Source organism: Dasypus novemcinctus, chromosome 10, assembly GCF_030445035.2.
Source record: "Dasypus novemcinctus isolate mDasNov1 chromosome 10, mDasNov1.1.hap2, whole genome shotgun sequence".
In the NCBI taxonomy this organism is placed as follows: domain Eukaryota; kingdom Metazoa; phylum Chordata; class Mammalia; order Cingulata; family Dasypodidae; genus Dasypus; species Dasypus novemcinctus.
Genome location: NC_080682.1, coordinates 81,987,152 through 82,013,797, shown reverse-complemented (window position 1 = coordinate 82,013,797; position 26,646 = coordinate 81,987,152). Strand labels below are relative to the sequence as shown.

The window sequence follows — 26,646 nt, the reverse complement described above, 5'->3', positions numbered from 1 at the left end:
GGACTGGGCCAGATGGGCCGGGCCTGGATTAGGCACCAGGCATTTATTATGAGGCTCCCCACTGCCTGCCCTGGCTGGGTTCTGGAGTGCAAAGGTGAGTAAGGCCTAGTTCCTTCACTCTCAGGAGTTGGTGGCAAGACAGATGAGTACACAGTCACAGCCACTGCTCCAGCCTTATCTAGAGAGAGCTCCAGGAACTAAAGAGGTGCTGTTGGACTTGGGTGTTGAAGGATGAATAGGAGATTGCCTAGCAGAGAAGGAGGTAGAGGGTTTTCCAGTAAAAGGTTGGATGGTATGATAGGGCTTCCATATTTGGAAGTAAGGAGGAGTTATGTGCATGTTTTCTTTTTAAGCTGAAAGTGGAGGGAGTGGCGCCCTCAGTCCAGAGATAAGCTGGAAGGGTGGTTTGAAACCAGACTGTGAAGGACTTTGTAAAACTCTTGTTACTTATGTAGGATTAGTTGAAAGAAACATTGGTAGAGACCAGCAAAGATTCTCCAGATAGGAATGCTCTGATCATCTGAAGTATCTTTCTCCACAGAAATGTGTGAGAGGCTCATTTTTAGATTATTTGTGTCCATTTTCTATGTGTTGTAGCTCATGCATCAGTGGAGGTGATTTTTGATGGAGCAAAGGAAATGGGTGGGGCTGGCCACGCTGACAGTTCATAGTTAAGATATCACAAATTCTTCTCCCCAGTAAGCTGATAGCAAATACCCTGAAGAGTTTGTGTGCAGACTATCTCTCCAGGGGCTCTTTTGCATTCCAGACAGGGCCACATAATTCTGCAGGAGCTGGGGGTGTGGGATGAGAAGGCTACTTAAAAACAAAGATAAACAAAAATATATAGCTGCGTTTAAGGATATATATATATATATATATATATATATATATATATATATTTTTTTTTTTTTTTTTTTTTGCAAGGCAAAATGTATTAAGGAAGTAGATTATTTACCAGGAAGGTGAATTCCTTGGGGCTTTATAGTCAGAAAATTTTAAATATCAGATCTTTAGGATGGCGAGAGTAATGGTGAAGAGAGCAAGCCCTCCAGGGACTGTTGCCCCTTAAGGAACTCCTTGCTGAGTTCTGCCTCTGGAAGTCAGTTTTGGAAACTGAACCTTGAGTCTGAACTGTCCCTGGTGGAGAGGAGTGGGGGAATGTAAGCTGGAAGGTGATTTTGGAGTCAAGGACTTATTGGTCTGTATCACAATCCTTCTTCTGTAACCTCTGACTTTAGCTATGTCCATTTTGGGACATTTGCTACTTATTTTAGTGAACATGTTTTTTAGAGCATAAGCCCAAGTGCCAAGAGAAGAATCCAGCATCTTCATTCAGCCCATGAACATTTATTGTATTGGGATTGTGGGAGACTGTCTTGCTAACCACCAGGGAAGAGTCACCAGGTTGGTCGGACCTTCTGTGGTCCCTCCCTGGGACTGCCGTGTGCTGGGGGTGGGAGCCAGTGAGGAACATCTTGACCCACCAAATAGTAAAGGCACTTGCTGGGTCCTGAAGGTCTTGTCACAGCCCCTCCAAGCTCATATGAACGTGACCTCTGTGTGTTACCAGGACAGTCAAGCATCCTTTCCCTCAAACCTCGGCTATCCTCCTTCTCCATGAAAGCACCTGCATTGCTCTCTGCAGCAGCCTCATCACATTGCCAACTAGGACATGTTAAAGGACTTTCAAAATACATAGCTGCATTTCATCTCAGAAGTCGGTCCAGCACTGACTATACTTTAGCAACCATTTCAACCCTATTTTATCAGAGGCCTTCTGTATGTACTATCTGGAACTTTAATTGGTTTTTACAGCTCTTTTGGGAAAATAGTTTCCAGGAGACTTGAGTTCCTCTGTGCGCTAAGGTAGCAGACATCTGTAATATCTCCTGATGGCAGCAGGGGAGACCCTGTTGGGCTGTGTACTGGTGAAGTGAAGAAATGCTTTCTTAGAGCTCTTTGACCCCATCAGTTTCTGGTCTGCTCACTCTTCCTGAGGATTGTTAAGCTGTGTTCATTTAACACATTGCCCGGCACACAGAAATCAGTATCTGCTGGCTGAATAGATGAATGAATGAATGACCAGCAATTAATCCTTCCATTTTCTATCAGCAGCAAAAAGGGAGGTGACCAGCTCTCAGATGGTGTTACCTGTGTGCCATCCTCAGTCCAGCATGCAGGCCAGAAAAGAGCCTCGGGTTCTTGGCACCAAGCAGTCACCAGGTGAAGATCTCGCTGAGGCTGCAGCCTGAGGGGAGGCCAGATGGTCTTAATACACATTCAGAAATCCCCCACCTCTCAGCTATGGGGCCTGTTTTCAGGGCTTAAGACAAATTCATTATGGTGGCAAATCCCTGGAAGCCTGGCCTGGAGAAAGTTGGGGCACAGTCCATTCTCTGGGCCACCTCTGCTTGGTTCTGCAAGAAACTCTTGATGGGCGTCCTTGCTTTGGTTAGGCTGCTCCTCTGAAGTGTCAGGGATTTTACATTTCAATCACAGGTCTTGCCTCCCCAAGTACGTTGACTTGTCGGTTGGCTTTGAACAGCCCACTAGTCTTTTCTGACTCAGGCAGGGCTCACCTGTCCGTGCAGGTGCACGTACCTGCTCATTAAGGCTGAATGCAGTTTACAGGCCTTTATTCACCAATGGAATGAAGGGTGTGGACATCTGGGCAGCTGGTTGAGTGGACAGCTTAATGGAAGGAATAGGCATACATCTACCTCTTCCCCTGCCCTGGGCACATCCACACAAAGGCCACCAGACTGCCTGATAGAGGGAGTTAATAACATTATTAATAACATTAATAACCATATAAACAACAAAGTCCAGGCAGTTGTATGCAAGGAAATTAATCTTGAAATTAAAGATCTGCAATGCAAATAAAAAAATGTTATGAGTCTTTAATGTGAACTCTGAAGGTGGCACCATGTAAGCAGTTCTATCCCTCCTGAAATAGGTTTTTACTGGTAAATGTTTATTCATTCAACACACATACTGTCTGGGGCCAGGCACCACGCTGGCACTGAAATTACAAAGATAAAAATGGGTAGACAACTCGTTAATGGATGAATTTGTTGTAAAGGGATGTAGTTAAAGAGTCGAGTGTTAAATATTGGGTGCCAACTGTATCCAGAACTAAAGTGGGCTCTCTGGGAAACAGAAGAAACAAAAGGTAGTATGCTTTTCCTTAAGAAGCTTATAAATTAGTTGTCTGGACAAGATAAATACACAAAAGATAGGAGGAGTACAAGGCTAAATAAAGTGCCATGTGGAACCCTGTATTATACCCTGTATTATAATTGTTTGTCTCCCCCACCAATCGCTCAGGAGTTGGGGAGATAGTACCTTACTCATTTGTGTCCTGAGTGCCTAGCAGGACCCTGGGCAGAAAGTAGGTTCTTAGGAAATGGAATGAATCGAACTGAATGTGGTATAACTGAGTGGTTTGCAACCTGGCTAGTCAACACAAAATCCTGGGAAGTTAAAAAATATTTTTCCCCTTGGGCCACAGGCTACAGAGATTGTATTCAGGAGTAGGCCCAGGAAGCTGTGTTTTTGGACATGTACTGGCACATCTGCTCTAGAGCTGGGTTTGGTGAGATCTAACACAGACTGCAGGTGTTAGAAGAATGCACAGAAAAGTAAGGTTGGTAAGGGACTGGGAAGTTTTTGTGCCTGAGAACTCCAGCTGATTCCTTAAGATCCAACTCTGAAACACCTCCTCTGTGAATCTTTCCTCCAAGCTGTCGGTCATTCCATCTCTCCGTCTTTGCTTCCATCTTACCAATAATTATTAGAGGAGTTTGATTCCTTGACTTGCCTGTGAAGCTTCTATGGGGGGCAGGGCCACATAGTGGGTCTTCAAACAGTACTGTGAGGCCCACTTTGCTTCAGAGGATGAGTGAGATCTGAACAGGGGTGGACAGGTGAGACGGAGACCTGATTTGGAGCCCGGAGGAGGCCAGCTCCTCCGAGGCAGCCACCAGGCAGGCGCTGATGCCTTTGGGAACTGAGTCTAGCAAGGAGGAGGCCATCTGCCGAGGGGGGAGGCCTGAGAGTCCAGCAGCGGAGTTTGGACGTGGACAGTAGGGTGTCGGGAGCCATGAGGGCTTTGTGAACGGGGGGAAGGTGGTACCTGCTGGAGGGAAGGGGGAGGAGAGAAAGGGAGACTGCTTGGGAGGCTCATGCGATTCAGGTCAGAGTGGACAAGGGCCTGAGCAGAGTTGAAGACAAAGGGCAGGCATGATTGAAGCCCCCACATGTCCTGGGTTCTGTGTGATGGTCTTGATTTCCTTTTTTCCGCAAGCAGGTGTTAACTGAGCATCTCCCACGTGCCAGGGGCAGAATTGCCAGGGTCTGGGATGTGCAGCCTCTGGTATCAGAGAGCTCACAGTTCGGTGAGGCAGGCAGACTTACAAAACAGATCAATCAGTAGTAAGTATGGGGGAAGCAGATACAGCTCAAGTGGTTGGGTGCTTGCTTCCCATGTATGAGGTCCTGGGTTCAATCCCTGGTACCTCCTATTAAAAAAAAAGGAAGTATGAAACCGAAATACAAACCTCCACAGAGTGAGGGGTGGGGCCCTGGGGCAAAGAGAGAGCAAGGAAGGCTTCAAAGAAGTCTATGCAGCTAAGAATATTGTCTGGCCAGGCATCATTGCATTGAATCCTCAAATAATCTGATAAAGTCAGGACTATTATTATCCCTTTTTTATGGATGTGGAAACTGAGGTTCAAAGAGCTTTGGTAGCTTGCCCAAGCTCACACATCGATTAAGTGATGGGTCGGGGTTTGCCTCCTGCCTGTCTGACTCCAGACTCCAAACTCATACCCACCTGCTCTGCTGCCTTTGACCTTTCAGCCAACCCTAAAAATGATGGTTTTTTGCCAAGGGCTTTCCAGACAGAGGGACCAGCTTCAGCAAAGCCGTAGGAATGGGATCAGGGGAGAGTTTGGCTTATCCAGGAGTACAGGTGGCTGGGCAAGTCCAGAGTACGAGGGCGAGGGGACACGAGGACGGGGAAGCTGGGGAGGCCGGCGTGGGGCTAGATCACGAATGTCTTTCCGTTTTGCTCCACTGAAGTGTTGGGGCTTCGCCTGAAGACCGTGAGGGAGCTGCTGAAGGATTTTAAACAGGAAGGGTACCTGACAAAGCGTGCATTTTTGATAGAAAGCTCTCTCTGGCAGCAGTTTGAGGACTAGGTTGATGGATTGGAGGGAGGTGAACCTGCAGTAGGAAAGGTGGTTCTGAGGCCCAGGTGAGGGTGGGTGGAGACATGCACCACAGTGAGGGAGGGAGGGGGCCGGGCTGCGGGGTCCTGCTGAGCGGCTCCGCAGGGTGGGGGTGCCGATGGTGCTGTCCACCAGCCTGGGACTGAGGAGGTGGGACCGGCGGGGTGGGCGGGAACTAGGTTGGTGGGAGAGAGTCAGGGGAGATTTCTAACAGGCAGGTCACCCTTCGGCCCAGGATGCAGTGGGGAGGTCTGCCTTGGAGGGAGAGTTCGGTGGGTCACCAGGGTGCACTGAAGGATGAGAGGGACTGGGCAAGTGGGAGTCGCTTGTGGGGCTCTGCTGTTCTATTGGGAGCCCAGGCTGTGAAGGGAAACAAGAAGAGTGGTTTTTGGTTTCTTGGTTTGTTTTTGTTTTTCTGGTAAAAGTAAATGTACATCTAATTGGGATTGAATTTGTACATAATTTTGGGAATTCATATTGTTAAAATTCACAACTCAGAAAAAAAACAAAAAACTTTTGTCAGGCAATGAATACTTTTTTGGGTGGGTTGGTCTGAAAACTGGGTCACAGCACAATTCTTCAGAATGAGGGGACCTTTGGAAGACAAACTCCATCAGGCGCAGCTGGGCTGTGAGCGTCTCGGGGCAGGGACAGCTCTGCGGTCCCCCTGGGCCCCCGGCGCACTACCACTCGCGCAGTGAGCATGCATCGGCAAAGAATCCTTTCCCGTGGCTTTGATGTCTCTTCCCCAGCATCCCTCTCTGTCCTTCAGACCAGTTGCTAGGATTCAAGTCCCTGAGGCTTAATTGTGGACAGTCGGGTGCTGTAGTGCCTTAGAGTCGGAGGGTCACACAGGGAGAGCCTTTATGTGCTGGGCAGAGCCTCAGTAGAAAATAAGCTTTTAGGCGTCCCACCCAAAAAGAAGGTAAGTTAAGGTATGAATGAGCCTCCTTCTTGTGAAATGCTCTGATTTGTTCCTTGGATTAGCCTGGGATGCCTTGAGCTCGAGGGGGTGGTACTTACCCCAGGGCCGTGTGCCAGGAACTTAATGAGCCCAGCACTGTGAGAGGCACCTGCGTTTAGTTTTCACAGAAACTCTATGATGCTTATGACTCGCTCAAGGGAGTGCTTGGTGACTCAGAAGTCCACGCTCTTTCCACCACAGCGCATCCGCTCCCAGGGCCTCTGGAGCGTTCATGAACCAAGGCGATAGGCTGGCTTCTCTGTCTTATTCCCCTATCTTATACCATTTGAAAATAGGGGGAAGCGGACTTGGCCCAGTGGATAGGGCGTCCGTCTACCACATAGGAAGTCCACGGTTCAAACCCCAGGCCTCCTTTTTTTTTTTTTTTTTTTTTTTAAAATAAGCTGACTGAATGACAATATATTTCCCTGCACTGTGTTAGATATTACCTCATTTATTTATTTATTTATTTTTTTAAGATTTATTTTTTTAAGATTTATTCAACCCGGGGCTTGAACCGCGGATGCCCTAACCACTGGGCCAAAGTCCGTTTCCCACCCCAGGCCTCCTTGACCCGTGTGCAGCTGGCCCATGTGCGGTGCTGTGTGCACAAGGAGTGCTGTGCCACACAGGGGTGTCCCCGCATAGGGGAGCCCCATGCGCAAGGAGTGCACCCTGTAAGGAGAGCCACCCAGCATGAAAGAAAGTGCAGCCTGCCCAGGAATGGTGCCACACATACTGAGCTGACGCAGCAAGACGTGACAAAAAAAGAAACATAGATTCCCATGCTGCTGACAACAACAGAAGTGGACATAAAGAAGAACACGCAGTGAATGGACACAGAGAACAGACAGCTGGGGTGGGGAGGGAGAGAAATAAATAAAATCTTAAAAAAAAAAAAGGAAGTAGGGCAGAGATGTATTTTTCCAGCATCAGATATGTGGCAGGTGTCGGGGTGTCTCGGCAGAAGGGCGGGCAGGCGTATTTCTGGGGATCAGGCCTTTTCAGGATATTGAGGTTCTAGTGGATGGTTAGATATAGAACAACTAAACTGGTTGTTTTGGGACTTGGCCTACAACTGTGGCGATGGTGAAAGGAAGGTTAATTTCCATGTGGTCGATCTTACTGGGAGAGAGTGCATTCTGGCTCAGGCCAAACTCGGCAAGTTCGCCACCCTCCAGTTTACCTGTTGTATTAGCTAAGGTGATGTTTCCTGGCTAAAAGATCAACCCTGAATTTTGGTGACTTCACATACAACAGGTTTATTTCTCACTCTGTAGTCTAAAACGTGCTCCTGGTCAGTAGACTCTCCTCCAAGTGGGCTTCCAGGGGATCGGACCGCTTCCTTCTTGTGTCTCTGTCCTCTCTCAGGCTGCTGTGCTGTGGGAGCATGGGAGATCACATGTGGGGTTCCCACGGGGCCATCCTAGTAGTGGCATACATCACTGCCTGGAACTTGATCACATGGGCCACAAAGCTCAAGGAAGATAAGGATGGAGCTTGACTGAGGGCCCCGGAAGAAGGAGCAGTGAGTCTGGCGATCAGACAGCCTATCTCTGCCACACCCACCAAGGCTCAAAAGTCACTTCTCAGCTGTGCTTTTATGGGGATATTACTACTACCTTTATTTCATACTGCACTGAGATTTCATTACTACAGATTCCAGCATTCTGGCATTGGATGAAGGAAAGATAAGGAAGTGTCATGAGTTAAAGTGTCTAGAACCAGGAACCATGTTCTTGCCCACGTGCAAGGCAACACTTGGCATACCTTTGGCCTCATCCATTCTTTTTTTAAATGTACTTTATTTATTTTTCCTTCCCTGCCCCTGCCCTGCTGTTTTTGCTGTCTGTGTCCATTCGTTGTGTGATCTTCTGTTTCTATTTCTCTTTTTGTCTTCTCTTCTTGTCATTCTTCTTTAGGATACATCGGGATTTGATCCTGGGGACCTCTGATGTGGAGAGAGGTTCCCTGTCAATTGTGCCACCTCAGTTCCTGGTTTCTGCTGTGCTTCACCTTGACTCTCCCCTTCATCTCGCTTTTGTTGCGTCATCATCTTGCTGCGTGACTCACTTGCATGGGTTCTCAGCTCACTGCGTGGGCACTGGCTTGCCGTGTGGGCACTGACTCACCACACAGGCACTCACGTGGGGCACTCGGCTTGCCATGTGGGCACTCGGCTTGCCATGTGGGCACTTGGCTCTCCGTGTGGGCACCCACATGGGCACTTGGCTCACCACATGGGCACTTGGCTCAACGTATGGGGCACTCGGCTCACCACGCGGGCACTGGCTCACCGTGCAGGCACGCTTTCTCTTCTTTTTCACCAGGAGGCCCCAGGGATCAAACCCCGGTTCTTCCATATGGTAGGTGGAGGCCTTATCACTTGAGCCACATCCGCTTCCCCTCATCCATTTTTTGGGGAAGGGGGGAGCAGTATGGGTATGGTGGTTAAGGAAGTGGGCTTCAAATCACAGGTTCACCACTTCTGGTCATGGGACCTTGGGCAAGTTGCTAATGTTTCTAATTCTTTGAAAAATGGGAGTTATAATAGTATCTAATAATTCCTGTGGTTTTTTATGATGATTAACAGCTTTAATACAGATAAAACATTTTTGACACATTGCTTGAGACTTCATAGATGCTCTCTAAATATCAACAGTTATTATGTTCCCAAGGATTGACCCTTCATATACTCATTTGGCATATAATATATAGAGAGGGTCTTGTGCTATGAACTGAAAGTAGGGAAGTAAAAAATTAATTTCAGGCCAGAATCATTATTTTTTTTTAGGTACCAGGGCTGGGGATTGAACCCTGGACCTTGTATGTGGGAAGCCAGTGCTCAACCACTGAGCCACATTGGCTCTTTGAGTTGGTTTTTTTGTTTTTGTTTTTGCTGTTGTTGTTTTTAGGAGGTGCTGGGGACCGAACCTGGGACCTCCCATGTGGGAAGCCGGTGCTCAACCACTTGAGCCACATCTGCTCCCCAGAATCATTCTTCTTCCACTTAAGTTCAGATACCATGGGAACACTGTGGGAGTGAGCCAGTCCATTCTGGGAAGGAGTCAAGGGTAGAGTGCCAAGAAGTATCTTGAAATAGGACAAGGAATGAATACAGTAAAGATTTGCTGGCACTTATGTGCCCTGATTAAGAAAAATAAATATAGTTTATTCATATTGTTAAATTCAAAACTCAGATAAATGATGTACTGGACTTATTGTTTTTTAAATGGGAAAAGCTCCTTTGCATTACAATCGGACTTTCCTAACATCAAAAGGATTCATAGGCAGTGTCCCTTAAATTGATTTTGGTACAGGAAAAATAGGCCAAACCATGACTTAGGGGGACAGAGTTTCGTCCAGTTGCACAGCTGTTGTTTCTGCTTATTCAAGTCTGGTGGCATGCCTGGTACTGCTGATCTGACCTGCTGTTCTCGGGGAGCTTTTAGGGAGACAGGTACTGCAGGAAAGGATGCTCCCAGCTCTCAAGGGGCAGCGGTCTGGTGGCAGCACCACCCGGAGGCCGTCAGAATCCAGGGTTCTCTCGGACTGATGCTCTGGCAGCTGAGACAGAGGCCGGTGATGTTTCCCTGAAGTGTTAAAGGAGATTTCACAGGTGACAAGTTCCAGGGTGGGGGTCGAGGGAGACACATTAGTGGTGGGGGGTCTGGACTGGGGAAGGCAGAACAGAGATTTTAAAAAAACCCGGGCAGAGCTGGACTTGCATAGGCTTCCTCAGGTCAAATGAGGTTTGGAAGGAAGAATGAGAGAAATTTTTTTTAAATGGTTAAAAATAATTTTATTGTGTGGAAAAAAACCCAGCAAGTTTCTTTAATTATCCTAATGATTTATTTTGCTGATTGCATTTTAACTCAAAACATAGTTTAGAAAATTAACTTCACCGTTATTTAGGCCACAAAACAAGCTGTCCTCTAGCCCTTGGCAGGTCCCGCTTAGTTTTGAGACAGGCTGGCCCTCTGGAAAATGGCCTTCAGCCTTCACTGTTTTCCTGGGCTGCCAGTGTGTGATGGAGAAGATTCGGGGCACGTGCAAAGTAGTCTTCCAGGGTTTTGTTGGTAAGCTGGGCTCCGGGTGTGTGTGCAGATGTGTATGGTTTTGTCGACTCCTCCCTGTAACGGGTGTCCAGGTGTTCCTCTTGGGCTGGCAGGGATGGTCCCAAAGGCCCATCGGATACTGGGTCAGAGGTATCCCTTAGACAGGAGCCTGCTGCCTGGACTTGAGGACACTGTGGTTCAGAAAGTTGAGCTGCTGGGGGGAACGCAGCCTTGAGGGCCTCATCCTCGACCTGCTGGAGTTGAAGGCTTTTTGTTAAGTTAGCACGATTTCAGGACTGCACGTGGGATGACGCTTCCTTTTCTGGAAAAATGGCACCACTAGTGTCATGAAGCCTTGCAGGGCCTTGCTGAGTCCCGGGGAGCGCTAAGGACTCTTAGGCCTGTGGGAAGGAAGACACGTGAACCCTACCCCCTGTTGCAGAGAATGAAAGTCTAGTCAGGGAAAGAAGATTCCTGGACTTGGCATATGTATGTATATAGAAGGGGCTTATGAGAGTAGTACATGCTTTTGGTAGAAAACTTGGGAAATACAGAAAAGTATGAAGCTAAAAATAACCATCATCTGAAATGCCGTCACACACACATAGCCACTGTTAACTTACAGCTTATTTCCTTTCTCTTGTACATCTCATTTTATGTAGTTGAAATCACATACACCCTGCTCTTTTTGCTCTACATTATGTCATTTCCCGCCCCAGATTAAATGTTTTTATAAACATTATTTTAAAATAACTGCCTGATACTTTGGTTACACCATAACTTATAAAACCATGCCCTGTTGTTTCTTTTTTTTTCATGCCTTGTTGTTGACACTCATAGAACCTTTGAGCCTGAAAGGACTTGAGAGATTACAGAATTTACCCCACTTAATTTACACAGGAGCTTCAGAAAAGGAAGTCCATACTATTTACAATACATTGCTCATATTGATTAGTGGCTAAGAGCTTGAATTTCAAAGTGAGATAGCTCTGGGCTCATTTCGCAGCATCTCCATTCACTAGATGAGTGTTACTGAGGAGGTTGCTTCCGTTTCCTGAGATACTTCATGGAAAGGATCTAGGACCGTGTGGAACACACAGTGAGCAGCTAAGCGGAGCTGGCTCTCAGAGCCCTGAGGAGGGCGGTGGGACTGGCAGGCCATGGGTTGAACTCAGGTCTCCTCATGCCCAGGTCAGAGTCCTGTCCACCACGAAAGCTTTGCTTCTCCTAGAAGGTCCTTTTTTTTTTAAAGATATGTCTATTTCTATTTCTTTTCCCTCCCCCTCCCCCCTCCCCATTGTCTACTCTCTGTCCATTCACTGTGTGTTCTTCTGTGTCCGCTTGTATTCTCATCAGGCGGCGCTGGAGATCTGTGTCTTTTTTTGTTGCGTCATCTTGCTGCATCAGCTCTCCGTGTATGTGGCACCACAGGCTGCGGTTTCATGCGGGGCGGTTCTCCTTGCTCAGGGGCCACTCCTTGAGCGGGGGGCACCCTTACGCGGGGGCATCCCTACATGGGCTGGCACTCCTTGCGTGCAGCAGCACTGAGCATGGGCCAGCTCACCACATGAGCCAGGAGGCCCTGGGTATCGAACTCTTGGACCTCCTATATGGTAGGCAGATGCCCTATCTGTTGAGCCATATCTGCTTCCCCCTAGGTGATCCTATAAGAGAGGCTTAGCAATACAGCCAAAGATGTGGAGCACTAGCTAGAAATTCTTGTGTATGCGTAGATATACAATAAGGAATTGCATATGGCAAATTTGTACTAGCGTTGCAGGGAATGGGCAAATTCTGGAATTGCTTTTTTTTTAAAATTTCTTTTAAGGCCCTCTCATTTTAGAAAGCAGAAACAGAAAGAGAGAAAGAAAATCACCTCCACCTCACAGACCTATTAGAAGATCACTTAGAGTACTGCAGATGAAAGAGCCTGGCGCACAGTGGCGCCGGGTGACTTCTTTCCCTCCTTCCTGGCACTGTGATTGGTCAGTCTACAGCCCTCTCCCGATTCTGGGCAGGCTGAGATGGACTCACATCCCCCAGGTCATCCTGGGGTCTGGCACTGGGAATGATTCCAAGAGGGAACGGCTGGAGATGAGGAAGTAGGAATATGTGGAGCCACCACAAAGCCAAACCAGGAGTCAGCTCACCCCTGAAAAAGGGTGGGAGGAGGACTGGGTGGGCTCCGAGAGGGGAGCGGGCAGAGAAGGCCTGCAGTGGACCCGGGAGTCTTCTCCTGTAGCTCCCTGCCAGGGCGCAGCAGTAGCCAGAGGGGATTGCCCTTCCTGGTGGGGTCTGGGGCGGCACACTAAGAGGACTCTGCACCTGTGGATCCGGCCCTACATGGAAAAGGGCTTTGACTACCTCTGGGTGATCTCAAGGGGTAGAACTAGGAACAGAGGCGAAACCTTTGGCGAGTAATCGTTGATGTCCTGGGGGAATGACTAAAGCAGAATTTGTCTCCCTGAGGCTCTCACAGTTAGAAGAGGCAAGTGTGGAATAGGTTGCCCAAGGAGGCAGGGACATCTCTATTAGAGAGACTAAGTGCAGGTGACCAAGTGCGGGCTGGGGACACCTGGCTGGAAGGAGATTGTGAGGGGGACGCGGTGGACCTTTCCGTCCTTTTCTAACCCTGGGAGTCATTCTTTTAGGTTCAAATTGGCTGCCATGTGCCCTGGTAGTTGGGAAGCCGTGTCTGCCTGGTCCAGGTGAGAGGATGGGGCTGCAGGCCCCACCTGTGGCCCAGGTGTTCCTGCCTGTAGTAGGCTCTTCGGGGACACAGCATGTGGGAGAGGCATTTCCCACTGAAGTCCTGAACTAACTCCCGCCTCTCCTCAGAAACTGAATTTAGGTAGCTCTGACTTAGAAACTTTTGTGTGCAAAGCTGGGACTTTTAGTTCTTCCTTGGTGAGACAGACTTGGGAGACTCTACATGCAAATAGCAGGGGGGCTTTGTTTTTAAATTGTGTTTACCTTGAAACCTATCTTATCTTTGAACCCTGAGGGTGGGGTAGAGAGTGGAGCTTTTCTCCTGGGTCAAAGTGCTGCTTTGATTGAAAGGTCCTACCCTGTATCCCTCCTTCCCAGCCCTCCTTAAGTATTTATAGAATGGTAATTTACCAAAGGCCTGGTCATAAGGTTTGATCCCATTTGGTAGGTAATGAGGCTTAGGGAAAGTGAAGATATGGAAGTCTTAAAATGTGAGCAAACAGGAAACTCTTGGGACTGGAGCCTTCTCTCATTTCTAGAGAGGTGGTCAGTAAATCTGGGCAAATATTGAGCTTGCCTTCAGATGCCCTGGGCTGGGCCAGTCGTTACCAGTGCTGTTGCCTGCCATCCTAGACCCTGAATTTTAATTTGTAGCAGCCAGAGCAGGGAAGGAGAATCGCTTTGTGACTCATGAAGTCACACAGATAGGAGAGCAGAAGAACCACAAATAAGGGACTCCAGCCGGCAAAAACCAAATTGCTTCAAGGCTATTCTTGGAAACTGAAGCATCATGTCTTGTTTCTTCCAGAAAATGCAGAAACCGTTCAAATTTATGGGCAGTTGGTTTTATTTATATTTCATATCAAACACCAAAAAGGCAACAGCTGGGTAGTGGTTGACAAAGAAGACTTTAGCAAATTAGTCATCAGTTTCCTGTGATTTAAAAAATACTTGACTCTCTTCTTTAGTGAAGTATTAAACCCCAGTTCTTGAGAAGAAAAAACTTGGAAGTCCAACTCACTGAGTCCTTCTAAGTTCTATATGGGCATTCTACACACATGTTTTCAGCTCATTACCAAAACATCCCATATGATAATGTCCATTGTCCCACTTTACATATGGAGAAATTGGAACTCAAGTTAAGTAACTTGTTCAAGGCTACACAGCTAGGAAATGGGTTTGAACTCAGATCTCCTGAATTAAAAGACCTTGTCCTTAGTTTGGGTTTTTGTTTGTTTGTTTATTTGACTTTTTTGACTTGTGGTAACATATATTCAACATAAAATTCCCCATTTTAACCACTTTCGCATATATAATTCAGTGGTCTTACTTACAGTCACCGTGTTGTGATACCATTACCACTATCCATTACCAAATTTTTTCCATCAACACAAATAGAAACACAGTACCCATCAAGCATTAACTCCCCATTCTCCCTCTAGTTTTTTGTTTTTTGAATTTTGGGCTGGCAGAACCAACTGAGACTTTATTTTGGAAAAGATAGAAAGGGCTTCTGGTTGGGGACATGTATATATAATTCCTTGACCTGGGAAGCTAGTAGTCATTTTGACTAAGAATTATGTTGTCTTTCCCCTTTCCTTTTGACTTGATGGCATTTGGGCCATTTAAACGGTAGTATTAAGTGCTGGATGTCATGTGGCCACCAGGTGCTAAATAAGTCCCATAGATGATCTCATTTTTTTATTGCAACCCTGTGAACTGCGTGTGATTATCCCCATTTTACAGATGAGGGAATTGAGGCTGAGCTAGATGAGATAACTTGCCTAGGGTCACACAGCTGGCAAGTGTTTGAGACCAGATTCACACGCAGGTTGGCTTGACTCTTAAGTATTCTGATATTCTTCTGCAAGGAAACCTACCCTCCATGGGTGCTGCAGTAATTTTGAAGACTTTTGACTTAAATTAGAAAGGTGATTTTAAAGGTTGAAACTAGAAGGTTTACATCCAAGGAGGCAAGTCTGAGCCTGGTACTGGTTGCTGGGGTACATGTCCAAGGCTGTGCTGAGCGGCTCCTTTCTGGCCATCTCCCCCCACTTCCCCTTATCTCACCCCAGATAACAGTTCCTGGAGCTCCCACACCCATCCGCTCCCTCAGCACCACCTCTGGCACTTTCTCCACTGGGGCCCTCAGATTAAGTTGCTCATTTTTCTTGTGGAGGAGAAGGGGAGGCAACTTGGGCTGGGAGGAGACGGGTTCTTCCAGTTTGTAAATCATTTCCTAGGAGTCAAGTTTGGCCTGGACACCTCCATGTAGTTCACCATTTTAGACAAGGAAGAGTTGGCAACACTGGAGAATTGATTTATAAAACTATTTCTCAAACTGGTGCTTTCCCCAAACACAAATCTCCCGCACATGATGGATGCAGCCCGCCTTACCCCGCCCCCTGCCTGCCTCCCAGAGCCACGTTCTGCTCCTGGTCATGCATCTCACTGTCTCAGCCACCCTGCCAGGCAGAGATTACCATCAGTTTTTAAGAAAGAAGAAACTGAGGCTTGGAGCTTCAGAGGCTTGTGTGAGGCCATATGGGCAGAAGGGGCCACGCTTGGCTTTCTTCAGACTCAGGAAACCTTGCGGTTTCCTCTGCACCACCTGCCCACTCTCAGGAAGGACTGCAGGATGCCACTCGAATTCAATCAGACTTGGATGTGCCAGACAGCTACTGCATGCTTTGGTCAATGCCGGGCACAGAAGTGATTCCAAAGACAGAGACGCAAGTGGGCCCTACTTTCTGTTTGTGCTCTCTGGGTGGCTAGGCATGCACGTGGGGGGAAGTGGAAAGACAGTAGGAGGCAGTGTTTATGTGAGCGAGGCCAAAGTGAGAGCTGTGGACATGAAAGGAGTGAGAGAGCGTCTCAGAGCATGAGTCCTTGTCTTATCCATGCCAGGCAAAGCCCAGAGCCGGCTTTCCAAGTTCGCTGAAGTCGTTGAATTGTGTGGACTGGAGGAGCCAGGTAAGCAGGACGGAGGCCTGGCTGAAGAGTGGAATTTGGCTAGGGCTGGAGCAAGGAATGTGTGCTATGCTCCCTTGGGCCCAGCGCAGTGCCAGTCTCGCTGGAAGCTCAGTGGGGGAGGGAGGAAGGTAAGGCTCCTACATGCGTTGCTGGTGCTCTTTACCCTTCAGTATTCCGGTGCCCACTGTCTGGAGAGCTTGTCTGCCTCCAACAGTCTGCTCTCCTGGGTGGTACCCAGCCAGGCATCCATACTCCTTTGGGTATGCTGTTCTTTTCCCAAATAGAAACACGCATTTTCCCTTTGCTACGCCAGTTTCTTTCTGCATCTTTTTCCGCTGCTGCCTGGGCTGCCCCTTCTCTTCCTCCCTACCTCCAGCCTCAGTGTCTCCAGTCCACCCTCTGCCGTCTGATCTTCCCAGAGTCTCACTCTGCCATTCCTCCACTGTTTCCACCACCCACTGCAGGAGACAGGTGCCTCTCCTTGGCATGGCATGGGCAGACTCTAAGATCAGACTGAGACAGCCCGATACGCCTTATCGTGAATCTTGTACACCTGGCCCATTGACTGTGCTCCCAGGCCTCAGATGTGCTGACACTTTCCAGACTCTTCCCTTTGAATGGTGTTTCCTATGACGGAATGGCTGTCCTCCAGTCTTCTAGTAACATTGAACTTGTTCCTAAAATTTTAGCTTTTTTGGTATTTCCTTGCTGTGGCCTCTCTGGATTCCTCCAGGCCCCCATGCACTTTGTCCATCTTCTGCAAACACTTGCCTGTTGTCTTGTAAGCATCTCCATTTGCCTGTCTCCTCACTAGGCTGAGCCTGGTGTATAGCAGTCATCTCCTTGTCCCCAGCCCCTAGCAAGGTGTCTGGCTCTTGGCTGGGGTATCACTAACTGTTCCTGAATGAATGAGTAAGGAATTAAAGAAGAAGAAGAAAAGCACCATTCTGTGTTATTCATTATTGTAAAGCAACCCTCAAGCCAAATGCATCCCCTGCAAATGTCTCCATCTACCCCACCTGCGGGGCTTGTGCTTGTACGTTTGAGGACCCGTTCGTGCCAGGTCTCTGTCTGCAGAAGTTCAATTTGCTATGCCATCCTGTTACAGACACCCCCAAATCCTCCTGAGAGCTGGGTCAATCCCAGCTCCTTCACATTTGTCTTGTTGCACTAGGCTTTGGATTCAGGAAAAATAGCTCTTGCTTTGGAAAATCAGTTCTAATGTATTTTTGTTCCTTTGCAACTGAAATGACTTTCCTAAGAAATGCCTGAGGTTAGAGTGGTACAGAGAGAAAGGACCATGGCCCATACCCAGGCAAGCTATTTTTGTGATGTGAATGAACACCCTTCACATTTTTCCCTCCCATTGCTCTGAGCACTTGTTCCAAACAGCTCACGGTTGGAGCTTACAAAGCCCAGACTCCTTTTGCGCACTGGGAGGGGGATGCCTGTGTGTCTCTCTGTCTTTCTGTATAGACGTCCGACTGAGGTAGGTGGTGCACTTCTGGCAGATACCAGGAATAGAGAGAAGTTTTGAGAAGGCACCATTTGTCCTGTGTAGGAGAAAGGCTTACCCTCTGGGAACTAAGGAAGAAAGACTTTCAACTTTGGCTGTCTAAAGATAGGTGGGATAGCCAGGAAACCTAGAGAGGAATGTGCTCTGGGTGTTTGTGTCTGTGCACTGATTAATGTTACTCAACCAATTTGCAGCACCAAGAACGACAGGTTTTCAGTGCTGCTAGGTCCAGTGCACTTTTCTGTTTTTCCTTGTGTTAGTGACTATTCCCAGAACCATGTAGCTGATACCATGTTCAGGTAATGCTGATATCAGCTAGAGTATAGCTTTGAGTCAGCTGTAATTCTTTTCAACTGGTGAGAGGAGTGGGGTTTTGGGTAGAAAGGGATTTCCAGGTCAGAGGGTGCAATTAGACATTTTCTACGGATGGTTTATGCTTTTAGTGTCTGAAAATAATTTTTTACTTTTGAGCCTTCGTTTTCCATTTGCTCGTATTGCCTTTTAAGCTCACCTGTGCCTCCACCTGCCTTTCCAGGTGTTTCTCCAGGTACTTCATGGTATTCTCCTCAGCCTGTCCACACCTCTGCTCAGCACAGCTCCTGAACCATGGGGGAGAATGAGGATGAGAAGCAGAGCCAGGCTGGGCAGGTTTTTGAGAACTTCGTCCAGGCTTCCACGTGCAAAGGCACGCTCCACGCCTTCAACATCCTTACGCGACACTTGGACCTAGATCCTTTGGACCACAGAAACTTTTACTCCAAGCTGAAGTCCAAGGTGACCACCTGGAAGGCCAAAGCCCTGTGGTACAAATTGGACAAGCGTGGATCCCACAAAGAGTACAAGCGAGGGAAGTCGTGTTTGAACACTAAGGTAAGGGCAGCTCCCATGTGGACAGTAGCCACCTGGTGGGGTATGCGGGTGGGCTTGCTGGGAGGTTAGGAAGCGGTTGCCATTTTGCCGCTCTTTGGTCCTTAATGGATGTGGGTGTGAGTGTTGCATTATTTTGTTCAGTGGATGGTTTCCTTTGTCTAATGCAATGACAGCTTCTCCTGGCTGGGAACTTCCATCTTGTCACAAGGGCCTCAGCAGCTGTTCTTGTGCCTTTTTCAAGGCAGAGAAAGCAAAGGCGAGGTTGAGGGAGTGAAGCAAATGCTTGACATTGTCCTACTTACACTACCATTACTACTCCCACAACTACATCTGATGACCGTTATTTAGCAACTAGTATGTGCTAGATACTTTATGTGCATGATCTCACTGAATAACTGCTCTAGCTCTTTGGGCCATTTTAGAGAGGTGGAAACTGAGAGGTTAATCGGCTTGCTCAAGATCATGTAACTAGAAGGTAACCAACCTTATTCCTGAGCATATGCCCTAAATCCCATGGAGAGGCATAATTAGAGTCATGTTCTCCTGGGAACAAATATTTTAGCCGGACCCCCTGCCTTTTCATTAATTGCCTAAGTCATCTTTGGTGCCTACTGCCGCTGCCTCCCTCTCTCTCCTCCTCCCCACACCCCTGCGTTCTCTACCTTCCCACACCTAGGATGCAGTCCTCAGCTCAGGGTCACAAGTGGAGTTAACCGTCTACAAGCTGATTCCTTCCCTATGTTGTTTGGCCATAGGCACATCATTCAACACAGGGCTGACCAACGCATCCCATCCCTGAAATCTCTGACCCTCCCACTGCCAAGTCGGGAGCCAGAAGTCAAACCTTCCCGACCAGCCCTTGGGGGCTGCCAGCCCTGGGCACTGGCCCAGGCTGTGTGTTTAGGTTAAAAGCAAGTGTTCTGTATTTAGACCTCACAGGAGGTAGCTCAGCGGAGCCTTTGGAATTCCAGTCAGTGCCAATCCCAGGACAAGAGGATTGAATTCTCCATGGCAATGGGGACTGTTGTGTTTTTGTTTTGGTGATGGGGAGCTGTTGAGTCCACCGTGGGATACAGCTGCTTTCCATTGCCCTGGGGAGACAGCTACCATGCTCTTGCAAGCCTGCGTGCACCGACTATATGGGGCGTAGGAGGAGTGTTCCATTAGGCCAAGACAGACCCATTTTTCAGCAGAGCTACCAGTCGTCCAGGCACTGCCTGGATATCACCTGCCGAGCGTCAACCTTAGGCAGAGGAAGTGGGAGTGTTAGAGGGGCAAGTGTGGCACTGGTACCCGGATGCCACTCAGCCCAGGACCTCCCTTCCTAACTTGTAGCTTACTGGACAGCTCTTCAGATTGAGAGGAAGGGGAAACATCTAGCTTTCAAAGTGTGTCCCCCTTCTCAGTAATGGTAGAGGGCGGCTTTCTTCTGAAAGCTTGATTCCAGGGTTCTGTAGAAGCCAAGCAGCCGGGCTGCATTATGTTCTCTCGTAAAGGGCTTTTGGAACTCCTGTTCTACATGAAATGCCATTACCCTGTATGCCAAACACTTTGTGGTGATCTGAAGACAGACCTTTATGGGCATCCAGTAGAGAGGGCTGGAATGGAGGGTTGATCGCCATGAAGATGTCTTTCAAAACCCACCAGCTGGTTGCCTTGCCTGTCTAGCCAACCCCCCATTTTACAAGCTTTCACTGCTTGAAATTCAAGATTTTCTATGTTTGTGGTTGACAGGTCACCACTGGCCCCTGAAATACAAGAGAAAGGAAACATCTTTAGTTAGCGCTGCTGAGTAAGAGTGGGTTTTGCCCAGGAATTTTTTTGCCTTTCTTATGAAGGGGCACTGAGATATTTTGAATGTATAGAAGCCGATCTCATAAAAACTGCTAGATTCCGAGGAGTGGAGGATGTATTTGACAATGTATTGAAAGTATGGATTCTGATGTATTAGGCCGCTGTAGCTGCACATTTCAGAAACCGAACTCAAACTAGCTTAAACAAAACAGGGACGTTATTAACTCATATAAACGGGAAGGGCCGGACACTCAGTTGTTGCCGTTCTCCCTCCTTTCAGCCAGCCCTTGGATGTATGCTCTGCATTGGCCCCATTCTTCCCTACTGCAAACAGATTTTCTCTACCTTTCCCTTCTAATTTGTGTCTTGATTGCATCATGACCCAAAAGGCTAGAATCTTTCTCTTCCAGCTTAATATTAGAAGAAAAAAATTCTCAGAGAAGGATTCTGATTGACCCACTTCTGGACCAATTTTGTGTCCAAGGGGAAGGGAATGGCTCCTGTGATTGGCAGCCCTTTGAAACACGATGTGATTGATGTGAGGGAGGACCCAGTCCCCAGGGGCATGGGTGCAGGACTGACCAGCAGCAGGACTCCTCTACAGTGACTGTTTATTTGTGTTCCTGTGACAGTATAGGGCCTCTCCATATTGGATTCATGTGTGAATGGTTAATAACCAGCTCTCAGAGGCCAGTGCTAGTCAAGAGGTTTTGCTAGTCAAGCAAAACACAGAACATGGGTCCTCCCTCTTCAGGTGGGAACAGACTGTCTTGCTCACACACCTCTTTCAGGTATGCTTTGGTGTAGTTGTTTACCCTGAGCATTAGAAAACAAGAAATGCTGGGATTAGGGTGCATCGGGCTGATCATTAATGCTAAATCGTAGACACACAGGTTGTCAGGTCCCAGGCACATGGCCAAGCTCCAGATTAGCCACAGGCAGAGCGTGAATAAATGAAATTTAGCCAGAATCCTTACTTTTGCACTGATGTGGACATGTCTCCGTACCATTTAGAGAGGATCCAGGCTTCAGCATTTAACAAGCATTAGTCAACCCTGTACCTTGTGCTAAGCATTGTGCGGCCTCCTTGAAGGCCACTGGAAGACCTGGAGGGCTGTTGACAGTGAGTCCTGTTTCCCAATATAGAGTTCTCTCTACTGCCCTCAGTGGTTACTCCATCATGGGTAACCATTGCAGACCAGAAAGCATTTGTATGTCATTGCCGTAAAAACATGTTTGCAGGAAATGACTCATGCACTCTTTTGTCATCAGCAGATGTAGGGCCAGCCTACATAACGAAGACTTTCATGTTATCTTGATATAGAGACATGTCTGTGTTTTGTTAAGTGTCCAGTAGAGTCACCCCACATCTTTGCTCTGGAGTGTGACCCTTGTCCATCTTTGTCCCTGCAATGACTCCCCCGTGGTGGGGAGCACAGCCCTGGGCTTATGGATGGGGCCCAATTTCATAAGCAAAGCTCAGGGGGGATGGGGGAGACAGAGAGGTGGGTTAAGAGTGTGGCAAGGGCTGGAAGGGGTGAAGCTGGGAACAGAAGGCTGCTATCTCTTGGCCTGGATAAGCTATCTGACATTCCAGACCTCTGAAATCACCCAGCCCCGGCCCTCAAAGTCGGCTCTGCTGTGCTGTTGGGGCATGTCAAGTACCACTTTGCCAAATATGGCTAGTTGCAGTCATAACCGATAAAACGGAGGCTGGTTTCTGGGGTGTGAAATTGTGTATTAGTTGGACAGAAAGCTTGGATGAACTCTGAATTTGTCCACTTCCCTGACAATGGATTGCTGGTATTGCCACATCAGACAAATTTTCAAGCCTGGATTACCAGCTGGTTTATGTTAGTTACTTCACTTACATCACAAGTTCAGGTGGTATATGTGGAGTTTTGTATGTGTGCATGCATTGGACAGAATACTTGAGGTTTAGGAAATTCAGTTTCTGGCAATATTAAACTGAGATGAAAAAAAAAGCCCCCTCTTTTGGCCATCTTCATAGAAAATGGTTACTCCACTATGGTTCATTTTTATAAATACACTTAAAAACAAAGACAAAGATTTATTTTTGTCTTTTTAAGAAAAAACTAATTTTCTTTAATTAAAACACATACAAACACAAAAGGAAAAAAATACCAAAAAAAAAAAAGACATACGCATACTTAAGGTAAAAAAAAAAATCCAATAGGACAAAAAGTATACCATGCAAGGAAATCTGATTTCCCCAGACCTGCGTTTCCCCTCCTTAGAGGCAACTTTGTACCATTTGCTGTGCCCTTCCTGGAAGCCCCCACAAATATGAGCCTGTGGAATGTATGTGTACATCCCCCTATTTTTTTTTAGTAGAAAAAAATTTATACACATTTGGTCTGTCCCTTGCTGTTTTCACTCAAAAATATATCTTGGAGACTATTTCGTATCAGTATGTACAGATCTTACCCTTTTGTCTTTTCATGTTTTCTTATACTTCCCCATTTTATGGCTGTATTAAAATCTATTTAATTGATTAGATCGGTTCCAGTCGACTGCCATTTTAAACAGTGCTGCAGTACACATCCTTAGACATCCTTCTTTTTACACACGTGAAAGCATATCTTTTGTGGGAGTTTCTGAGTCAAAGGGTTGGCACATTACACTAAAAAAACGATGGGCATTGTCAAATTCTCATCCCTGGAGGTTCTTCCCGTCGACACCCCACCAACCGTTCGCGGGAGCGCCAACAGGAGTCCTTTTAAAGGGCGATGCCACAGCAGGACCTTGCCCACTGCGGTTCCTGGCCTTGCCTCTGGGTCCTGGAGTCTACGCTTTCTCCGTTGGTGGTGTGAATTTAGGGAAGAGCGGTCTAACAGGAGTAGGATGGGGATTGCCCTGTCCCTATAACAACAACAATAATCACTTTATTACTATTATTATCACCTATTTGGATAGTTTGACAAAATAGTTTCATATACATAGTTTCAAGAAGTTTGCTTTATCAATGAAGGTGAATGTTCTTGAAGAGAAGGAATAGATACAAGTGTATGTTTTCCTCTTCAAAATTTCATCAAATGAGAGGTTTTAGAGCCTTGGCTCATTGAGCCTCTGGGTCATTTGTGCTGAACGAGGGCCTGTTTCTGGCCTGGCTAACTTATTCTCCTTATGACTTAGCTCAAGCAAGCATCACCTCCTCCTGGAAGTCCTCCCTGACCTCCACCCCAATCCCCTCGTCTCTTATTCCATCCTTAATCTGGGTTTGGTGCCCCCTGTGGGCCACAAGACACCCTGGTCCTACCGCTATCTGGCTGATCAGTGTCTTGTGTCAGATGCTTTGTTTGTCTCTTTCCCTTTCAACTATGAGCTGCCTGAGGGTAGGGGCCAAATCTGTTCATCCTTCCTTTTGAGCACCAAACACAGGCTTGCCACAAGGAAGCTGCTCAGGACTATGAATGCACTCTGCAGCTCAAGGGCCTTCTTTCTGGAGCCCCACTGGGCGTGAGACCGGGTATTTTCCAGGCCTTGGTAGTGGGTTTGCAGGAGCCAGTACCAGCCAAGCCCTTCCTTTCCTTATTTAAGTGCCTGTCCAGATTTGCCTCTGAGCGCTCGCCCTGTGCATCCTCGCCCCGTGCATCCTCGCCCCATGGTACAGGGTCATGGCCACGGTCTTGTCTGGGACCCGACTGGCCTCTGGCTGCTCTTGCAGTTTTCAGGGGAGACCAGGGAATTAGCCAGCTGGCTCGTGGGGCTGAAGGGCTGGGCCTCCTTTTGCTCAGATTAAAAAGAAAACCCTCTTGCAGCTCCTGGCCCACCCAGGATTGCAGAAGGCCTTAGGGAATCTCTGGCCAGAATTATCCAAATAAATACAGGCTGCTGGGCAGGGCGGAATGAAACCATGGAGCAGTTAGCACTCTCCTTCCTGGACTGGAAGGTTTATCCTGGCTTCTCTCTTTCCTACTCATCTGTTTTGCTTTTTTTTTTTCACTCTAAAAATTATCTTGGAGATTAGTATATTCCCTGGCCAGGGAAATTTTCCACTTGCTATGCATGTATCTGTCTGTATCCTACCTGACTGGGTGGAGTACCAGGTTGAGTTCAGCCTCCTGCCACAGAATGGGTCCTGGACAGTTCTTGGGCCTGACTGTCAAGTTGTACCCCCCCCACACACACAACCTGAACCAATAGGCATTGCATTCAGCTGCAAGTAACCGAAAGCCCTTTTAGAGATATAAACAAATAGAGGCTTGTTTTTAATGAGATGTCTGGAGAGAGGTGGGAGCATTGAAATATAATGTGAGCCACATATGTAATTTAAAGATTTTAGCAGTCACATAAAAAAGTATAAAAAATGGTGAAATTTATTTTAGTAATGTATTTTATTTAGCCAGATCTATCAAAAATATTATTTCAACATTAGTCAAAGAAATGTAGTCATATGAAGGAATGATTCTTGAAATAGTTTGCTTTTGTATTTTACACATGCAGCTCATCTCAATTCAGACTTGCCATGTTTCAAGTGCTCAGTTGTCACATGTGACTAGTGGCTGCTGTATTGGATAGTGCAGTTCTAGACATTTCCCTCATACCTGTCACCTTGCAGTCTCAAGATGGCTGCTGACACTCCAGCCGTCATAATCTGCTTTCAAGGCAAAAGGTAGAAGGGTCTGCTCTAGGTACATATATATTCTATCATGTACATAAAAGCATTCTCAAATGACATATTAAAATATAAGCGCCATGGGGCAGGGGTTTTTGTTTTTCCTGGCTGATTCCCTAGCACCTAGAATAATGTCTGACATATAGTAGGTATTTGTTACAGATTGAGTTCTTCAAAAGTAGATGCTGAGGGGGAAGCGGATTTGGCCCAATGGCTAGGGCGTCCGCCTACCACATGGGAGGTCCGCGGTTCAAACCCCGGGCCTCCTTGACCTGTGTGCAGCTGGCCCATGTGCAGTGCTGATGCACGCAAGGAGTGCCCTGCCACTCAGGGGTGTCCCCTGCTTAGGGGAGCCCCACGTGCAAGGAGTGCGCCCCGTAAGGAGAGCCGCCCAGCGCGAAAGAAAGTGCAGCCTGCCCAGGAATGGCGCCGCACACATGGAGAGCTGACACAACAAAATGATGCAACAAAAAGAAACACAGATTCTTGGTGCCACTGATAAGGATAGACGCGGTCACAGAAGAACACACAGCAAATGGACACAGAGAGCAGACAACTGGGGTGGGGGGGGAATAAATTTAAAAAATTAATCTTAAAAAATAAAAAGGGGGGGATCTGAAAAAAATATATTAAAAAAAAAAGTAGATGCTGAGTGTGAGTTTGGAGTTTTTTAGGGATCAACACCTGTGAAAGGATCGGGCAAAAGGAAGAAGTCAGACTGATAAAGAGCTGACAGAGCCTTAGCCAGGCTGGTGCCGAGCTCAGCAGTGAGATTGTTGGTCAGAGACCCTGTGTCAAAACAAAATGGCAAAGCCTGAATACCCACTACCTCATTGCGTTCCTGGTTGCAAGCTGTGCCCAGCAAAGAGGTGACCCAGGAGGCCTTCACATCGGAGGCTGACCCTGCAGGAGCTGACCGATGGAGGCTGTGTGCTCCCCACACGCCCTGCAGCTGGGCCTCAAATCCTTCCTGAAGGGGCATCTGGGTGCCGTAGCTCCATATCAATGACAATATTGAAAATATAATTGTGGAATGAATGCATGAGTAGAACTCCAGTGACAGTCAAATGTGTCTCATTGGCTAGCACAGTGGCACATGGGCACCTTCCCTGCAGAGCTGACTGAGATAGTGGGGGTTTCGCCAGTTTCTGCTTCAAAGGAGCAAGGGGGAAGGTAGCTACCGGCCGGCCACTGGGAGTCTGGGCATACTCTGTGCTCTTGGCCATACTGGGCTCTGGACAGCAGCACAGCAGCAGCGCTCGCTTTATTAGTTCAGACAAAGAGCATTCACTGACCCCTAGATTTTTTATTTTTAATCACAGAAATACATCTGACTACTTTGTCTTCCCTTTAGCAGATTTTAGCTCCTATATCATTTGTGCTAAATTATTTAAATAGTTTGTGTTTTGGCTATGGGATACTCTGGCGGAGTGCCGCTCCCTCCCCCACACCCCGTCTTGGGGCCCCTTCAGCTCAGCAGAACACCTGACCTTTCTATTCTTACTAAAGCAGCCTCTGGAGACAGGAGCCTTCCCCAGAAGGCACCGCCTCTGCCAGAGTTGCAGCAGTGGCTTCAGAGAAAATTCCTCAGGGGCACAGAGGGCCCTGGAAATAGCAAGGTCTCCTGATCTTTGGGGTCATCCTCAAACCCCAGTTTGGGCTTGGTGCACCACGTGGACGGGGAAGGAAGGAGCCAGGAGGCTCACACCAGGAGGTCCCTGGCAGCCCAGCCTCTTCCCTTGGGGAGGCCTGTCCCCACCTCGCCTCTCTCCTTGGAGGAACGTACCATACAGGCTGGATGGCTGTGCAGCTGCAGCCCACCTCTAAGGGAGGTGGAGGGCGCTGGGGTGGAGTTGGCATTGGCTGGCATCCTTCCTGAGCCAGCCCGA

At 47.7% G+C, this 26,646-nt stretch overlaps 1 protein-coding gene across 8 annotated transcripts in view; it reads left to right on the top strand.

Moving 5' to 3' along the window:
* Window positions 1-26,646, top strand: part of MICAL2 (microtubule associated monooxygenase, calponin and LIM domain containing 2) — a 229,449-nt gene that overhangs the window by 34,014 nt on the left and 168,789 nt on the right. For all 8 annotated transcript variants that reach the window (XM_071218210.1, XM_058305719.2, XM_058305718.2 and 5 more), the window contains exon 3: window positions 17,990-18,324. In XM_071218210.1, coding sequence (XP_071074311.1) covers window positions 18,061-18,324 — 264 coding nt within the window. In that variant the 5' untranslated portion in view covers window positions 17,990-18,060. The remainder of the gene's footprint in view (window positions 1-17,989; window positions 18,325-26,646) is intronic.